Source organism: Aulostomus chinensis, chromosome 20 (assembly GCF_037954235.1).
Source record: "Aulostomus chinensis isolate RoL2024-O1b breed Wild chromosome 20, RoL_Achi_v1.0, whole genome shotgun sequence".
NCBI classification, from domain to species: Eukaryota; Metazoa; Chordata; class Actinopteri; order Syngnathiformes; family Aulostomidae; genus Aulostomus; species Aulostomus chinensis.
This window is the reverse complement of record NC_141339.1, coordinates 22,456,614-22,476,176: the sequence shown is the minus strand read 5'-3', so window position 1 is coordinate 22,476,176 and position 19,563 is coordinate 22,456,614. Positions and strand designations below refer to the sequence as shown.

The 19,563-nt window shown below is 44.5% G+C and overlaps 1 protein-coding gene across 6 annotated transcripts in view; it reads right to left on the bottom strand.

Moving 5' to 3' along the window:
- tbc1d32 (TBC1 domain family, member 32) overlaps nt 1-19,464 on the bottom strand; it is a 63,973-nt gene extending 44,509 nt beyond the window's left edge. For 5 of the 6 annotated variants that reach the window (XR_015110754.1, XR_015110755.1, XM_086190500.1 and 2 more), the window contains exons 1-21: nt 19,356-19,464; nt 18,756-18,912; nt 18,498-18,662; nt 17,866-18,043; nt 17,665-17,736; nt 17,458-17,583; nt 16,637-16,715; nt 16,081-16,184; nt 15,915-15,976; nt 15,343-15,487; nt 15,161-15,220; nt 14,456-14,555; nt 11,695-11,832; nt 10,247-10,336; nt 8,890-9,032; nt 8,241-8,368; nt 7,447-7,636; nt 5,165-5,244; nt 3,696-3,834; nt 1,273-1,360; nt 1-33 (exon numbers count right to left, since the gene is read on the bottom strand). The exon at nt 1-33 is cut by the window's left edge and continues 86 nt beyond it. Coding sequence is in view for 4 of the 6 variants with exons in the window: in XM_086190500.1 (XP_086046626.1) it covers nt 1-33; nt 1,273-1,360; nt 3,696-3,834; nt 5,165-5,244; nt 7,447-7,636; nt 8,241-8,368; nt 8,890-9,032; nt 10,247-10,336; nt 11,695-11,832; nt 14,456-14,555; nt 15,161-15,220; nt 15,343-15,487; nt 15,915-15,976; nt 16,081-16,184; nt 16,637-16,715; nt 17,458-17,583; nt 17,665-17,736; nt 17,866-18,043; nt 18,498-18,662; nt 18,756-18,910 (2,275 nt within the window). In the remaining 2 variants the exon portion in view is untranslated. The other variant, XM_086190501.1, reaches the window with a different exon arrangement.
- Nucleotides 19,465-19,563: the final 99 nt, after the last annotated feature.

The window sequence follows — 19,563 nt, the reverse complement described above, 5'->3', positions numbered from 1 at the left end:
ACCAGAGCTCGACCACCAGCGCCCGCACAAAACCTGACACACAACAACTGAACATCTGAGCTGAAGTGAGATTTTAAGAGTACATGAATATTGACATTCTAAGATTTTAAAAAACAAAAAAAACGAGACCAACTCCAAGTTCACAAAAAAAAACACCACACAAAAGACATTCAGTTTTCATCAACAGATTCATGAGGAGAGAGAATGAAAGAAGGTTCCCCAGGCAGAAACGGTCCAACCAGTCGGCCAATAAATCAGGCCGATACATGGCATTTTTTTGAATAAGCAGAACCTGATGGGGCCGATTAACAAGCAGGCACATCTTAGGGCAGCAATTCCCACGTCATTTCAGTTCATTGGGCCAAAAAATAAAGAGACGGTGCTGAGTGCTGTCGTGCGCAGCATGAATATTGTTTGTGTGCAGTGAAGTTTACGCATTCTATCGTCTCTCTTAGGTGCAGTAAAGCTTTACTTCCATTTCTAATGAGTGTGCTGGGTTTTGTTTTTTTGTTTTTTTACAAAGTCTAGCTTTTACCACTTAATCACTTGTAATGATGTGATTGTTATATGTATCAGATGGGAAAAAAAAGAAGAAATTTAGTGAAAATATATACATCAGCATCACATACTGTATAAGCAATCAACAATTATACTTGAACCTTCAACGCTGGCAGGTGAACGAGTGCGCTAGCTAAGCAGCTAATTAGCAATCTAGCCGGTAAACCCATGTCAATGCTGTACTTTTCCACCATTTTGTTCCTTTTTCTTTTTAATTGAATATGCGAAGGTGCAGGATAAGAAGTGTTTGTGTTCTGGAAACGAGACGAGAAGGCAGCTTTAGCAGGAAAGATAAAATGAGTTGAGTTGTTTTGTTCAGCAGCTGCTGTCTGACCCCACGGTGACTCAGTGCCCCGTTATTATTTTATGTGAGATTTGATTTGCAGTATCAGAATAAGCTCCCCTGATATTCAGACAGATAACTGTGGGGGGGCATCATGAAACCAAAGAATTTGGGATTTCAATGTCTCCCTCTCGGCTTCTCACGGGTCATGTGATTTAGAGAGCAGATAAACAGGCTTTCATGGAGAAAAACTCTGCTCTAACCACTCCCTTTCTTCATCTCTCCAAACAAAAAAACAAAGCAACATAAAACACCTCCTTTGGTTACTTGCTGTGCAGGCCGTGTTCTGCTGACCAGACAAAACAACTTAGAATTCAACCTTGAAGTCTCACAGCTGCTGTGCTGGCCTCTGTGTGGAGGTGCACTCATACCTGAAGCCTGCAGAGCCACCACTCCTGGGGCTGTGGCTGCCACCTGGGTGACCATCACGCCGTAACCAAACTTCTCACAGCGGCTAACCTACCAAAAAAATAAACAAAAAAACATTACAGTTCACTTTTGCATAAAGGAGCGAGGCAGAAGACGGCGGAGGAGACATGTAAATCTGGCGAATGTGACACAGTATGCAAACGCTGCTAGAATCCAGGAAAAACAAGAATGATATATTGTTTAGTATGCGGAGCAGAAACCAGACTGCAAATTGATTTTGATTGCGTGGGCGCTCCATCAATTACAAAACAATGCAACCAGTTAAAAAAAAAGGCTACATATAATTACATTCCTAAATAAAACTAAAATGCCAAACATGAGAGGAAATTACAAGAGGGAGCAAACAATGGTGGTAAATTACATGCACAGGGGATTAGCTGAGGTTGGCAGCAAGAGTGCGTTTAGCATGCGAACCCTGGTCAGGACCATGTAGAAGGGGTCCGTCCTGCGGTTCTTAAATTAACTCCAGCGTGGGAGTAGCAGGTGAATACTGAACAGTAGAGCTGAGCGATTTGACCACAAGTGTGTGTAATCAGTGTGAAGAACACTGATTATTTCACGCAGAGTGTTGAGCCATAAACCCCGGAAACAAGTCAGCATGGGTGAAGCTTGATATGTTTTGAAATGAGTTGAGCTTTGTGTTGTGAGTTCACGTTTGGCCTGAAGGAGGGGCAAAAGCAACAAACTACCACTTCCTCTCAATGACCACAGCGCTGGCCAACAGAAAGATGAAGGCTATTACACAGTGAATAAAGGTTATCCCTTGGAAAGTGAATGGGGCACTACACAGCACAGAAGCCTAGAAATACTGCATGCATGTTATCACTATCTTGTACACACTGTTGAACTACTTTTAACTGTCGGGTTTAAAGGTACCATGCAAAGAACTTCGATCAGTTGTACCCGTTGGTGCTGCGCCGTAGGCAACTGGACTTATTCCGGAGTCAGTTTGCTTCCCCGCTAACGAACTGACTTCATCATGTTTATAAATGGAAAAAAATAAACTAAAGTGATCAAATGTGTAAATTTCTAGTGGCGCTTCAATAGAACATTTGCCTAATCCTGCTGTACCTTTAGTGTTGCTGTCTTTCCTTAATCAGATTTAAAAAAAAAAAAAAAAAAGTGCAAAAGTTAATTATTCCATAAATGATGACACGTTTCCCACAAACCATATAAGCCTGAGGAATTATATACGCTGACTCAGCACTACACAAAAATCATATCATTTGATTCCTCGAGTGGAAACTTATCTGGTTACAATTTAACCACGAACCAGACATATGTTGTACTACAGTACATGACCAAACATCTGGAGCTGTCATTACATCAGCTGTCATATCAGTCGGCTTCAGAAGGACGTGTTGCAAAATGGGTGGGGAGAGAGTCATCAGAGCTGGGGGTGGCTCGATATCCATCTGATACAGTCGCTCCCTCTCTAAATCAACTCAACGGATCATAAGACATTTGTACTGACTGCACTTTGAGTCACCTGCCAATTAAGTCAGGTCAAGTCATGTCAGTTTTATTTGCACGGCACCAAATCCCAACCAAAGTTCTCTCCTGACTCTTTACATGAAGAGCAGGTCCAGCACCTCCCTCCTTCAATGAGCCTCCACCCAACAGTTCTCCATCAGCAAGCACATCCTGCAACAGCAGCCACCAGAACCTTCCTTTACCAGGCAGGAAGGTGGAGCAGATCCAGGATCAGTGGGGACGGACGCCTGCTTTGACCAGTTGGGGGGAAAGCGAGCGGGAGAGCAGGACAGATAATGGAGGAAGACAGAGATACAGAAGGGAAAGAGAGGGACGGAGATAAAGAGAGAGACAAAGGAGGAGAGACTGATGGACAGACGGGGACGTGAGCAGGTGGAGCTACGGGTGGCAGCTTGAGCCTCTTCATATGGGATGTGGGGAAGCACAAAAGCTCCGGAGAAGAAGATGAGTTAGTAACAAATATGAGTACAGGAGGAGAGAGAAACCCAGTGCACCATGGGAGATCCCCCGGCAGTCTCAGCCTATAGCAGCAATTAAAAAAACATGTATATGATCCACTAAATTCCCTGCGTCTCGGAAGAAAAAAATACTTCTTCTCTCCTTAAGCCTGTTTGCTCAATGGTTACTTGAGCATTTACATATGAATTTTAGCTAATGGCATGGATTATATTCAGACATACTTCTGATATCCAATCAAGTTTGCGCCGGTATCGGGCTGAAATTAATACAAAGCACCACTTCACCCCTAAACTGATCCACTCAGGTCTCTGTTTGGCTACAATGTCACCGCAGTTGAAACAGGGTATGTATAAGACTATAATCTCAGTATTATGCACTCGTGTAGCACAGTATGAGAAGAAAACGCTGTCACCTGTAGTTTTTTGGTGAAGCGAGAGAACATGTAGGAGATGCACTCGTTGATGGCGCCGGTCACCTGAAGCAGCAGCAGACCTTTGGGGGTCGCAGCAAAGTTCAGCAGGCTGTCCAACAAGGTTTCCTCCCAGATGAGCCTGGTCACCAGTCAGAGGGGAAGACAGAGTGAGCTGCGGGATTGTGTATTCACACTGCAGGATTTTTAAAATCAGGGGTAATCAATCGTTTGTTTAACGGTGTGGGATCAGTGTCGGAAGTTAACGTGAGACACGCTTAGGGATGGGAATTGATACGATTCCGATTCTGCTTCATGATTCGGTTCTTTATTGATTCTCTCATTGATTCTCATTTGGAAAAAAGAGAACACACAGGTCGATTAGCATACACTTTGTTTAGTTTAGAAGGAACAGACCTTACAAACCCAATCGTGAGGTGGCGCTAACATGATAGGCAGTGTTAGTTGGTGAGTTACCTGCAGTGTTAACAGCAGAGCTGCTGCTGGGTTGAGATTCACTCCAGAGCAGGTGGAAAACGCCACACTGACTCCAAGTCATCGCAGGTTGTGTGTGCACATGTTCCTGCATGGCGGTCGCATTTCCTCCCTTTGATGAAATATCCACTTTGCAAGTATTGCATGTTGCCCTGTTGTCATCCTTCCTCGTGAATTGCAACATAACTTTCGATGTTTTGCTTTGGCAGCAAAGCAATAAAGGCAACAAACATCCCCTCATGTCACCAGTTGTTAGATAAGATACAGTAACTTCAACTGTGTGTCTCACATTAGAGCAGAGTCTAATTCTGTCTGAATGTGTGCGATATTAAAGCTGCACGTGGAACCCCCTTGGCAGAGAGGACGTTTCTTTTCTACATTCATTCAACCAGTGTACACATTTTGCCAATCACTGATTTATAAATGTTTTGCTTTTCTAAATCAGAGCCATGAAAATATGGAGCAATGTGAGAAGGCTCCACTTGTTACCGTCAGAGTTGGATTAATGGTGGCGTGAACTTAACACAAACTGGTTTCATGGCAGCTTAGAAATCCTCAACAGCACTGCCCCTGAACCCACAATAAAAATTCAAATACTTTTCATCTTAAATTGGTGTTTTTTTGATGAGGAAATTATTTCGAGGAGTTCATACGAGCGAGCCTACGGAGGAGCTCATGTTGACAAGCCAACATTTTTCTGCGTTACCGTTGAAGGCTTCAAGCAGACCTCTTCATGTGTTGTGGGTGTCATTGTTGGGAGGCCGAAGCACTAACAGTTGCATTTCACAAGCTTACTATCTGGGGCTTTACATTAATTACACGTTTAAGAAACAAATTCTAATTTCTATTTTGACAACCGAGATATGAGTCGGTAAGTCAGTCTGAGAAGGTTCTCAGAGAGACTTTCTAACGACTGAATGAATTATGGCTCATCTCTGCGTTCACTCCAGTTCTCCAGATAAAGCTGCCAGACTTACATGGCTGATAATTGTCGAGTGGATGCTCCCACATCGGCTCCAGGTACTGGGGTTACAACCCTCTCTGACAAGGAACTGGTCTAAAATAAAGAAAAAAAAACGTACAGAATATTAGTATCATTTTAAGGCTACTTTTTAAATACTTAATTCTAAACACTAGAGTCTCCTGCTCCATGTGTTTCTTCCCATACTTCACCAAACCATGTGCCAGTAATTTCAGATGAATAATTCTAACAGTCTGACACGGTGCTGACTGCTGCAGTCTTCTTGCTCTGCGTTTAGCCTCGTTAACTTCCTCACATCACCCTTGAAAATATAAAAGAATCCAAACTGGTCATCACAATTCAGATGAATTTAATCACCATGATTATAAACAATAAAAAGGGGGGAAAACCCAACTTGCACGACAGGCTAAACTGGTTACCAGTAGAGATGGGGGCTCAAATTTGAAACCCAAGTTGGGCTTGGGGTTTCAATACCATCTCTATTTGGAGAACTAACATTAAGGAACCGCCTATTCTAAAAATACCGCAGCAACAACATCACCACGAGCAAACGTAGGACACCTGCACCATTTGTGCAAACATTTGCCTGTAAAAACTTCAACCAAAACACCAAAAAGACCTGTTGCATGCAGTGTTTGTTACGTCAGAATAGAAGACGCTGGAGTCACAAAATCAAACTTCATCAGGCACCTGAAAATGCATCCAAATGATGCATCTGACACAATGGTGCGAGCATTAATGTTAGCAGACATGTGCTAGCAGACGTCAGCTCATCTGCATCAGCTACACGTTAGCTTGCCACTAGCATCATAGCTTGTTAGTTTGATTAAACTGGTGTTCACTGAACACTTCAGAAAGATGAGTGTTTCCCACCCTCGACCAGCCTTCTAAATTTGATGACAGGTCAAATAAGAGACCTGACTCGGACTTGAGAGCAAAGATTAGCAAGAAAAGGCGTCAGCGTCACAAGTCATAAGCAGAAAAACAAATCCCAAAGAGCATGCGGGTGAACTGCGGATAATGTTAACTTGTATTTACAGCAGATTACATCAGAGGAGTAGATGTGGACCCTGTTACAGCCAGTACGTGCTGTCCAGTGTGTAACACGGAAAAGGCTGAGACAGTCGTTAATATTTAACATGGATACAGATCAAATCAGGAAGGCATGAGTGGGAACATTTTCCAACTGATGACACAGTGTTTTGGACAAGTTAATTTTCCACGTGGTCGTTTCAGTGACCGGGCCTGAATGAGAGACATCTGATATTGAAGCTTCTACCTTGTAGAGCAAGTACCACCACTTTCATAAAGAACTGGCCGAAGGAGCGTGTGTGGCTTTTGGTTTTGGTTTTATGTTTCTGTATTCAGTTTTCATTTCCAGTTTTGTTTCTCGGTGCAGAGAACTGAAAGGCTCTTTTCCTGAGCTGTGGAAGTGTTTCTCTCGCTGCAGTCAAGGAATAAAGAGACAAAAGCGCATTCATCATGCAAATGAAACATGGCAGGAGTATTGGAGCAAGAGAAGCAGTTAATTAGGGGTGGACACCCCTTGGTAAGTTATTCAGGGAAAAAAATTATTCAAAGTTTATCTACCATCTATACAATCTTTTTTTTTACAGGAGCATAAGTGAAGCAGTGCCCTGTAAGAAAGAGGCAAATGTGTCTCCATGAACATACAGCAGAGCCAATATCAACATTGGTCTCTGATGGACGCACATTTATTTGGTTTAAACATATATCTATTTTTCTTGCATGAAGTACCTCAAACAGACCTGTCTTGGTCTGGGCGAATGCTGGGTTCTGATTGGCTGCTGTGTGTCAATCATGTTTACTGGAGTAGAGAACAATGTTTTCATTGTACAAGAATTTTATGACAGAGATATCAAAGGATATCACAGAAGGTGCTGTTCTGCCCCCTCATTATTCATTGATTCCTGTTAACCAGCATTTCCTCTGGTTTATCATTTATTTATTTTAGGGCTGAACATTTAAATGAAATTTTGATCGAAATCACAACACTATGATCTCCAAATCACGGGAGGTAAAATACGAGCTACAGTGTAGGCCAAATGCCAGTCCAACCGTAAATGAAGCACGGTGGTGCTGTAGAGACACCTCAGCCTGCAAATCTTCCATACGTCTTTCTATCAAAATGTGATAGTGTTGGAGGCAATAACGTGGGCACCTATTACATGAAAGGAGCAAGACATCTGCAAATGTCAGAAATGGAGTTCATCTCTGTCCTGATCTGAGGCGTATTCAGAAATGAGGTGCAGTTACCTTCTTCCAGGCAGCAGCTACAGCCTTGTGCAGGCCGTAGGGTCGGAGGACCTGCAGACCCTCACAGGTGTTGTATATCTGCCTGCAGACAAAGATAAAGGCTCCACATAATGTATGAGGCACGTTGGATTCACTCAGCGATGAGAGGAGCCTCTGGGTGAACTGGACAATGACATGAGCAGCAGAGACTCTGGGTTGGGGGGGAGAGAAAACCCACAAAGACAAAGATGGTGTCAACAGACACAAGATGGACAAACGTGAAGTATTTAAATAGAAAAACATCCTGGATTCATCTACGATTTCCCCTCAATGTTCAATCATGTTGATGTCTGTACTTTTAAATTTAGAATTGATCAAATGGACAGTTTTTTAGTCTCATAAACATCTCTATGGCAGAAATGTAACCCAGACTGGTGTACATTAGTCGACTTAGTCTTAAAGAAAAGGACAACAGCAGGATGCTGTTCCAGGTTTGGCAGGTCAACCAAACTGGCGTCATTCTCCAGGCTGACTAATTACAACAGAATCGCACTATAAATAAACCAAAGGCCACTGAGTGACCCTAACCTGCTTCGGCTAAACATACTTTATACTTTTAGCTGTGATACATGAATAGATCAAAAAATGCAGCAACAACATCCTCAGATCCTAATCTGCATTCTGAGCCGAAGCAGAGGGATTTATTAGCAGAACTAAAGTCTATATCAAAGACATATAATTTATTCATTACTCTCAAAAACACAAACCGACTCTGGCTCTTTGTATTTAATCAGACTTCAATCACAGCACCTCACCTCTCACTGTGAGATACAACCAGGTTCTTCTCGTGTAGGAAGAGCGCTAATCCTCCGTCGGTGTTTGCGATCCGAGCCAGGACGTCGGCGATGAGAGGAAGTGTCACTGCAGGAGATTTCAATTTGGCCTGTAAACCGACGGGGAATAAAGACAGGAAACAGCTTCAGAGACAAGCGGAATCCCAAGAGGGATGAAGAGATACTGCAGGGAAAATAGAATTTGTTTTAGAATCAAGGTGAAAGAACAATGTAAGTGTGAGGACACATCTGCTGTTGAGATTATAGATTATATATAGAACAAGGGAGCAAGAGGCTTGTTCTTAATTCTAAAATATAAAATGAAGTATTTCTTATTTCTGGCTGGGAGATTGTGATAAGGTGTATCTCAGTCAGACACCTTGATACACCCAAATATCAATTTAATATCATTTACTTTAAAGAACATTGATAACAGCTCTTATCTTATTGTTCAGAATATCTGCCTCCATTTCATCTAAAAGGAATTTTTAATCAAACTGCGGGAATGACTCAAAATTAACAAAATTGTTGGGATAAATTGGATATACATTTTCAAGCCAGTCCAACGACAGAAAATACTGACTATTAGACACAGTGAAGAGCGTTTTCTCCGTATGTGTGCCGGTGCTACCTGGTGTCCGAGGAGCAGAGCTACAACAGGAGCCAGGAGCGTTTCTATGACAGGCGTCTGGTGGAGACACTCTTCAGCACACTCCGTCCTCTCACACAGCACCCACAGCACCTCCATCACCAGGCTGCTTGGTGACAGGGAGTCTGGCAGAACAATCCAAGAATTATAACCTTTCTGTCAAAGGTATCGAAGAACATGAACTCACCTCCACTCTTTCCATTCTTGGATGATTGAAGGTTAATTTTCTCATGTCAAGTTGTGCACCGTACAAATGTACACTTTTCTATCCAGATGAGGGCTATTATTCACAACCTTGGGGCAGTTCTACTGAATTTGTTCATTCCAGGTTTAAGAACAATCAGGAAGGAAACTTGGAATAATAGGAATTCTGTAGAATGGATACATTTATAAAGCTGGGGAGGTTTCACTGCATCACGTTAGTACAGAGATGACGTGACTGTATAATCATGTATGTGGTCTGTTTGTCTGTCTCTCAGCAGGATTACACAAAAAACTATGAGGGCGATTTTCGGCAGACTTGGTGGAGGGGCGTAGTATGAGCCGAAGAAGTATTAGCAGACCAGATTAGTCACAGCGCCACCAGGTGGCAACAGAAAAGGACACGTGTTCGATACATTTTTGACGTCCTCCTCCTAGTGGGTCGACCAGATCTTCTCAGATTTGGCCAGAAACTCATTTAGACTTTGGTGAGGGGTTACTGTGAAGACAGTGTTTTGGTTAAATGACTAATGTTCCAGACGTGTTCTCTGTGGGCTTTCGAGTTATATTTATCTTTTACTTCTGTTGTTTTCATTCCTGAAGTTGTGCAGTTGAAGTTGCAATGGTTAAGTGGAGCCAAACACTTCCCGCTGAGGCACGTACGTGGTGACTGATAGATCTCGCTGAGTGATGAGTTAGTTACTGGTGCTGACTGTGTTAGCTGCATGGCCTTGTTTCTATTCTTAATGGTACAAACATGTTGGATACGGTCTTTTGCAGAGTCACGATGGTGCCCACAACAAACTTTCTTGAGTGACACGTAGGATCATAAATCTACGACTCGCTCAGAAGACTTCCTGCTGCACAGAGGCAGAAAGGAGATGATCTTTTGACAGAGTCAAGGTGGGGAACAACATCCATCACTGCAAAGTTGCTGCATTGCAATTCACCAGAATGAATGTGGCAATAACACAAGGTCCTCCAGGTTCAGAGATAAAAGATACCGTCTGAGGAATGTTGCTACGCCTCACAGGGAGTGTCACGCAGTTCCATCAGTCCCTGATTCCAGGCTCACTTTCTGGCCACAAGCCTGGCAGGACGACTGACGTGTTTTATTTCAGTAGGTGTGGGATCTCACCTGTGTGTGAGCCGTCCCCGTGTGGGGGATTGGGGTGTTGGTACATGATGTTAATCAGCGTGACAACCAGGTCTGTTAGGCTGACTGGATCTGAGACACAGACACGAGGAAGAAGGAAATAAGTCTGGTTACGAAGTGTTTAGTCAGGGACAATAAAACTCAGAGGAGACACTTCATCTGATGTCTGAATTATTCCAGCCTTGAGGACAAGCAAGGGTGCGCCTGGTTCATCATTCACTCTGGGATGTGAGCCACAACCAGGTTCTTCTCAAAGGTTAAATTTGGTGCAATTTAAAATTGGCAGACGAGTCCAGTCCAAGTCTCCTTGAGCAAGATACGGAGCCCCTAATCGCTCCTGATGGCCCTGCAACGGACTGGCGGCCCATCCAGAGTGAACTCCGCCTCTCGGCCAATGTCAGCTGGGATAGGCTCCAGCCCTCTGTGACCCTTAGTGGATAAGCAGTATAGGAAATGGATGGATGTCCACAAACCTGCCTGTTCATTAGCTTGTACCTGAAATGAATGTGTTTGGAACAAGTGTGAAGGCTCACAAACATGGGGAGAACACACAGAGAGGACCTGGGATGACCAGGACTGAAACCAGGAAATGAAAACATCCACTTTTTGGGAAATTCTCTTATTTCCCATCGTCCTCAGAGACAGACGAGAGGACAGAGACCCTTCTCTCCTCTGTGCTGCATCAGGGCGCTGAGACCCTCAGACAGCTGCCCACTGCTACTCAGCTTGGCACAATGAGTGGTAGTGGTAGGTTAGCAAACCTCAGTCAAAAGTCACCAAGGTTTGTCTCCACAACTATTTTCTTTGCTTGTGTTGATATAACTTGGATTATGCATGCGGTACATTTGGTATGAAATAAATGAAAATTACAAGACATTGTAATTTTTAGAAATCAGATGGAGAGTTGAAACTGCCTTCTTGACAAAAATCACTGGGTGCGCTGAAAAAAACCCAACCTGGGAACATGTTGATAACCAGTGGCGGGTCAGCGGACCATGAGTCGGCTTTAATGGTCCCAGTGCTTTATCAGCGGTAGTGACAAGGTGCAGGGTGGGCGAGTGAAGCAGTTGTTGTGTACCTCAACATCAGTCACACGGTTACATAACGTCATCAATGATTAAGACAGGGTGGCGGGCACACCATCGCGGCGGGGAGTGGCACCAACTGATCCCACACATTCCTTGAGAGATAATCGCCAGTAAAGATTGGAGGGATGGTTTTGTTGTAAAAGCACTGAGGGAGACATGATGATCTGTACATTCAGGGAAGTAAACATCATCACACGCTTGCGCCCTTGACCAAAGCTCAATTCCCACAAGATTTCAATACAGCAATGAACAATATGGAAACAGCAGGGGAGGTGAAGTAAATGATATGAGAGGTGAAAGAATAAACACGTTAGGATGACTTTCAAAAACAGGTCATTTCACCTTTGTGCGTTCTGACTCTGATGGGGAAGAGCTTTCTCCCGTTCCTGTAGATGAGGAGTTTCCCCAAGACACACAGCGAATGGACCAGCAGGACATATTCAAGCTCCTTCCCCGTGTAAACACTCCTCTGGATCGAACCTGGAATAATCAAAGCAAGAAAACATTCTTTTGTTACCTTTACCTCTTACCCTACTCACGGAGCTGGAGCAGGGACGCGCCATGTTGCAGTTTTTTGGGGGGTTTTTTGGCCAATATTTTTACTTTAGCAGATAGCAGGTATTTACCGATGTCTGTCTAAAGAAAGGCCTCTATGATGCGTACATACTGGAGAACACGTGTAAACACAGCAGTAGTTTTCATCATTGTCCATCCGTCAGAGGGCTGACATTCTACGGACAAGAGACTCCAAAGAACATGCTAGCTCCCTCTGCCTGCTGGAGGGTAAGGAGTCAGAACCTTCTCGCTGTGAGGCGAGTGTGCTGGAAGAAAATAAAATGCAAAACAAAATAAAAACCTTTAATTTCAATGCTCATCAGCTACAGTGACGCGTGGGAAACAGCTTGCTAACATAATAACTAATATGCCGACTGACATTCATAAAATCATGATGAATGGCCTGGCCGTGAGCCTGCCAGGGAGCAAATATTTAACCAAGATTTAACATAAAAAATGAGACTGAGAGGTGAAAACAAGTGTGGCGACCTTGAGGAGGCTCTGTGGTGTGCAGGAAGCTGAATCTCATTTCATAACATCTCAAAACATCTTTAATGAAATGAGAGCGAACATTGGGGAAAACAGCACAACCTCCAATGGTTTTAAGTGTGCAGAAATCAAAAAGAACAGAGCTGGCGTCCCTCCAGTCAATCAAGACAAGGTCACAGTACTGAGGCTCAGGTCACCAGCTGGCTGGGAGCAGCAAACACACCCACCAACCTCCCTCGTGACCACTTTCACTCTCATGTCTTGTATTTCCACACTTTGATATGCAGCCGCACGTGAAGCCTTTTCCAACTGCCGTGTGAGACATGAGCTTACGAATCAATCAGAACGACTCGTAATCAAGAGAGGACAGCGCTCTGGGTTCATCAGGAACGGTCACATGACTGACGGATGTTCACTCACAAACTAAGTTTCAGGTGTTTTCCTGAGCTTTCACCAGCATCTCATGGCTGAGTTGGTGATTTAAAGAGTTTGAATAAAACATTTATTGAATATTGAATCCATTTATAGAGTTTGAACCCTTCTGAATGTCTTAGCAAGTCAAATTACTGGAGGATTAAAGTCATAATCTCTAAGATTTTCAATTAAGCTACTATCACTGACTAAAGTAGCTAAATGGTTTTGAGCCTGCGGCCCACTGATGAAAGCTTTGCACTGTGTAATGAGATATACTGAGTTAACGCTAAAGCAAACTTTCCTAATGTCCTACTGCTAGAACATCACATCGGAGGCAGAAGACTCACAGAATAAGACTATATGTGGACTTCTTTATCATCAAGAATTATACAGTTTGTTTTGCTGACCCCAGAGCAGTTCAGAGGGAGGGGGAGGTGACGTCGCTGGTTCCTGCACAGCGCACAATCATCAGCGGATCAGAACAAGCTAGCGCTCCATATTTCAATCCCAAACCAAAAAGGGACATGTATTATCAAAGCGTTGGACAATGGAAGGAAACGCGAACGTCCTTAGCATGAGCTGGGGCTAAATCTCTCAATTTACTTGCCAATTTTTACAGTCCAACATTCCCTGATGCAAGAGGCCCAAAAGCTTTTCCTCTGAAGAGTGGCTGGCCTGGCTACTGCTCCCTAGAAACCAGCCTGGGGAGGTGACAGGGATCTGGATGGATCCCCACTGTCCAGAGCTGCTATGACAACTTACAAAGTGATCGAAGCAACCAGTACTGCGTTCTGACTGCCCTTCTGGCACCTGACACTGGACATTTCCACTGCTTCTCTGGCTGAATCTGGCATGAGGATGGACTTTTGTTGGAGTGAATGGCTGAAGGACCTTGTTTGCCTGAGTAACAACCCCCCCCAACACACACACACACACACACACACTCATAGTGGCTCTAGATAGGAAGGGATCCAGACTCCTGAGCTCCTGACTTAAGGTTGGTCTTACCAGACCCCCCAACCACTCTTCCTGGACTGTTCAGGGCTCAGCAGAGTGAGAAGGTTCACGGCTCCATGAGTATTATGAGACGATCAGAGCAAATATGATCCTCTCACAAATGGTCCCTTTTAAAGTCTTCTCTCCTTTCTCTTTGGTAATAAAAGAGGGACAAGAGGGAAAAAAAAGGGTTTGATAAGAGAAGCAGGAGCAAAATTGAAGCAATAATCCAAACACGGCCCTCTTTTCCATGGTACCTCTCCTTCTGTCTCGCCTGCTTTGAATTATTTGATATTTACTTGCTCAAGTCCTTCCCTAAGTGCTAATTTCCAATCCATTTATCATTCCTCTCTCTCACCGACTCCCTGCCTGTTCTGTTTTGTTTTTCTATTCTTGTGTCTAATGAAAACAGGAACAGCATGGAAGCATTAAGGAAACTGAATAAATGATGGCAATGTCGGCAACAAATACGTTTTACACACACAGCCTGCAAATGAAGCATTACTTTCTCATTAGGCTTCGCAGTCGTTCAGTTTCATAGCACGCGTTAAATCAGCATTACTGCAAATGTGCTGATATTTACCAGAGTGAGACTCAGAGTACATAAACCTGGAGAGGAAAGCATGAGTTTATGGACTGTTTTACTTACCTAAGGTCTGCTGCCGCTCTGACGGGGGATCCGGTGTCTCATTTGTGAGACGCTGGCAGGATTCATGGTAATGGATACAATGCTGCAGAGCTGCTTCAATCTGAAAAATGATTAAACGACCGTGAGGTTGCTGCAAAATGACATCAACCGATGTTCAGAGCCAAATGTTGATGCTGCTACAGACAGAGCAGGGACGGCCGGCTTCCAGAGGAATTAGCTGCCATGTCAGCAAGCCTCTCCTTATAAAACCACAAAATCAAGCCTTTTTAAGACCAGAGGGTTTGAAACTAAACCCCGGGCCTTCAGGGAACTTCGATGCATTGCATTAGAAGAGTGGCTTGGTTTTATCGACAGTTACTTCACTGAGAGTTGCAGGAGTGATTCCACAATAATCCTCTTTAAATTCAGAGGGAGAGTCGAGAGGGAGGTTCAGGATTACACAATCAATTCTCCAAAACTCCTGTGTTCCCTCGTCTCTCGTACTGCTGCGCCGACCTGTCAGGTTTGGCTGGCGCCCTCAGATACACCCGTTACAATCATGTCTCCATGTCCCCTACGTTAGAACCAAGCAGGATCCAAACATCCCAAATGAGTAGGCACTACGTTCTGTCGTGGATGCTGTCTTTGAGAGCCTTGCACTTCCCGTGTGTGGCAGACTTCTGAAGTGGTTCATAGCGAATATTGATTACTGAGAGAAGCACTCACCAGAGATCTGTATTTTCCCTCCAGGAGTCTGAGAACAACAGTTCTACTGTAGAAGCCGTGCTGAGAGGTGGAGAAACAAACAGATCGTACAAGAGGAACAAGAGCGGTGAGAGCATGAAAACTATGAACACGTATGATGTCAGAAATCACGGAATCAAAACACAACTCGATGTAACACACACCATCCACTTATTGAACCAAGTGGCTTTGATATCCAGCAAAGCCAGTAAATGAACTGGTTCCAGGGTTTTGTCCGATGAGGCTGAGCCACGATCATGATAGAGGGCCAGCAGAGAGAAGGTGCTCTCTATCACCTCCTCCATGTACCTGAGGCATCATTCAAACATGTGACGAAAAGAGAAATACTAGAAATTACAGAAATAAACGCATCTCAATAAAGGCAATGGACCACACAGCCCAACAACAAACAAAAAACAATAAACAGAGAGCATCAATGAGGACGCAAACATAGGAGTTTCCCCCTGGGACTCCACAGTGGGGCTCATCTCAGCTCTGCATTCCTAACATGGAAACTCATGATGGAGCCTCTGACAGGGAAGGAAGTACCGAAGAGAGGACTAAGAAGTAGAAGTAGAAGTAGATAGTAAATAACAGAGTCCAAAATGTAACGCATCATCAATGGCAACAGCGTCAATCAAGCGAATGGCTCACTTAAGGATGAGTGAATGAATGATTGATGACTGGGTGAACTGGCCGGCCAACCCTGATCACACACTGATAGAGAACAACTCACTTCTCTGGGTGGCGGATCCAGAAGGTGGTCACCTCCTTCTGAAAGTCATTCATCAACCGGATCTGATTCAGGACAGACCGAGAGGACCAGATATGACGGGTCTGAGGATGCTGATGACGAGGATGACGAGTATTCACTCGACTTCCTGTTTTACAGGAAGTTGTACCTGTTTGAGAAGACTGCAGATCTCAGGGCTGTTGATGTCAACGCCCACTGAGCCAGAAGGAAAGCTCAGCTTATGGGACAGGAAACTGGACTCAACACTTTCAGCTGCAGTTGAGAGTCAACACAGAGTTAAACACATGAACACCTTGAAGACATCATACAGCCGGCAACAGAATAAAACGATTCAAATCTGAAACCAAGGAGGTCTGTGGGTTCCCGTCTGTTCTACTGGGTTGGCAGCAGAAGGCTGACAACATTCGTTAAACTGATAAAACATCTGGCTGACCAGGTAATATGAGTGCTCAGTTTTTTATTTTTTGTAATTTAGGGACTCCAGGATACTCAAAGTGCTCCTGGGAAAAAAAAAGAGGACACACAACGTTTTGTCGCATTTTACTAATAAATATATTCAGATTTCTTCTTTCTATATTTTACATTCAATGTTGTGGATCAAACCTCTCAATATTTGAATCAATCCATGATCCAATATGAGGTGATTATCGATTTATTACACGGCCCTGACCCCAGCGGTGTCACAGTATCTTACAGTGGCCTACCCAAGCTGGTGTAGATCTCTCGCGTCACGTTCAGGGGAGAGGAGGAGAAACTCTTAGCAAAGAACTGAAGGACTTTATCCTGAAGGAGAGATGGCAAAGGACAGACTCTCAGAATCCGACTGTGCTTGACGAGTTATGAACCTCTGTTCAAGTAACGACAGCTTCAACACAGGAACATAGACGTCCTTTTAAAACACAAGAAATGCAGTCAAGTCATTTAGATTTGCAGTGTCTCCTGATTCTTTGTTCTCATTCGTTCACGAGGAACATGACCGTACATCTGTTTCCTCCTTAGGCAGGCTTGCAGCTCATATAAGAGCTAATCAATTAACCAAACTAACTTCATAGCCTGTGCAGGTGTGGAGGCTCATAATCCCTCCGCTGCCAATTACACATCTTCTTTTAGTTTGTGTGTGTCTGCTGAGTTTGCAGCACACACGCTTACGGATGTCTCGTCTGCGTGGCGCTCGCTGAGAAAGTGTAGTGAAGAGTCCAGGCAGTAGCGCAATGGTGACCACACGTGACAGCGAAAAGCAGCGGGAGCCATGTTTACATACTGTATGTTCAGTCAGCTCAGGGGGAGCGTCTCTGCATTTTACTGAACCAAACCACACAATATAAACCAAACCCCTGGCTGTCTGAGCATCCATGCTGCTGCCTTCAGCTCAGTGATGGCGAGCTGAACAGGATTTAAAACTGTAGTTCCGTGTAAAACAAAGATGGCTCCCGGACAGGCTCCATCTGAGGAGCATGGTTCATGTCCTCAGATCAGGAAAATCAGGCAGCACCTTCTAATGGATGCGCGAGCTGAAAGGACGTACGCTGAGGTCGGGATCAGGCTCGCTCAGAGCGGCGCAGAGGCTCCTGCGTAGGCCGCTCCAGCTCTCGCAGCTCAGCACATCCGACGGAGGGGCGCAGCACAGGACCAGCAGGGCCTCCCGCCGCACCTCCACACACAGACCCGCATCACTCACAGTATTACAGTGAATTTACACACAAAGTACGAGTCATCGCGAGGCAGTTTTTACCTCTCTGGGTTTGCTGGAGTCAAGTTTTTCAGCCAGAGCTTGCAGCTGCTCTTGTCTGATGAATGTGTAACTCTAGACAAACGCACAAAGATGTTTCTAAGTCAGACGTGACTGGCTGGATCTGACACAACCACATTCAGTCGACCAGTAATCAACAAAACTCCCATCAAAGCCACCCGGGGACCAGTGCCAGTCTCTGACCTGATTGAAGGAGGAGTCGCTGTCCGAGCAGGTGTCGTTGTACTGGCAGCTGGACTGACTGTGCTGCTGCTCTCTCAGCATCTCCTCCTTCCTCAGCTGGTCCTCCTCAAATTTGTTGATTAGTGACTCCACCACCATGATCATGCTGCTTTTCAAGGTCTGCATCATCTGCTGGTACCTGGCTTGGAGAAAGCAATGCGCTAGTACAATAATTTAGGACGGACGGCCACCGTAGGGGGTTTTATCTGTGTGTGCAAACCCACTCAGGATTCAACCTGTGTGGCATCACGAGCAAACACGTTTTCAGGATGCCAACGGGATTTTCTTAATGTGAAAATCAACAACAAGCAGCAAAAATGTATAAATGTCACACAATATTTAACAGACATAAACGCAGCGATGTCTCAGAGATCAGAGCAGAGAAAGCCAGCGCAATTTTACACTAAGACGGTTCCTTCAGTACGTTTTTCACTAAACAGATCTGATTTCTGCCTCCTCTCACTCTTGTAATCTTCATCCGAAAACTGTCTCCACGTCAGTCTCGATCCAGGTTACAAGGGACACCAAACATGAACTGACACTGGATAACTAGAGGAAGCCGTAGGTCCCAGCAGACTCTGGGCTGCACTCACTCAGCTGATTCCCTGGTGCGACAGGTCACCACGTGGATCAGCATGTCATGGCCTGACCCAATCGCGTGTTGCCCATCTGTTCTGGTCAAGGTCCTGGTCCCTCCTTCCACCACTCCTTCCAGAGAACTCTCCACGTACCGGCGCAGGTACTTGACAAACTCATAACTGGACGACAGAGACAAACACTTGAAATGTTACAATGTTTTGTTGCGAGAGGTCATTTTACGTTCCTTTGAAACTTCTGTCTGATGAGCCCACTTGTGGAAGTTCTTGTCGGTCTCCTCCAGGTGAAGAAGGACCTCCTCAGCACATTCAGCTGTAGGAGCAGCAGAGATCCTGTCGCTGACGCTCCGCAGAAGCTGCTTGAGCAGAGACTGTAACTCCGACTCATCTTCAACTGAAAACTGAGACATACCTGAAATTTAAAAAAAAAAAAAAAAAAAGCAATTAATGGTTTTATAGGCTTAACATATGCTGCACCATACTGATGAAGTTCTGTAAGCACATGCTGGAATCTGTATCATTTCCATACTCAGTGCAGGAGAATAAAATGCACAGAGGTTCTGGCTACATCTTTAGGACTGAGTCTGTGAAACCCGTCTCTGTTATTGGGGGCAGCTGGCGTCTCTAGCGGTGTTCAGACTCTTAAAATAGCCTTCTAAGCGCTGCTGGTTTGAGCTGTTACACTTTTATTCTCCCACTACAGTCAGAGCCGCTTATCCGTCCTCTGTTAGCCTGGCGCTAACGGCTGTAACATACTAACGCAGCTCGCTAGCCCGACGCAAACCTGCCCGAATTTAGCATTAGCTAACCAGGTAGAACCTGATTCAATATGGCGGCATGTAAACCAGGTGGTACCTGCAATCTGGAGCTGGTTAGACGTCTTTTCACCCAGGTGACATGATGGCACAGGCGTCTCTATGGAAACGTGCACTTGCTGCGGTGCATTGTGGGACGTCAAGGAGGAACTCAGTGCTGCCTTCATGAGCTTCAGATGTGTGTCCCATATGTACGATAACATTGATAATACCTTAATTTGTTGAATGTACATTAATTTAATCGAACC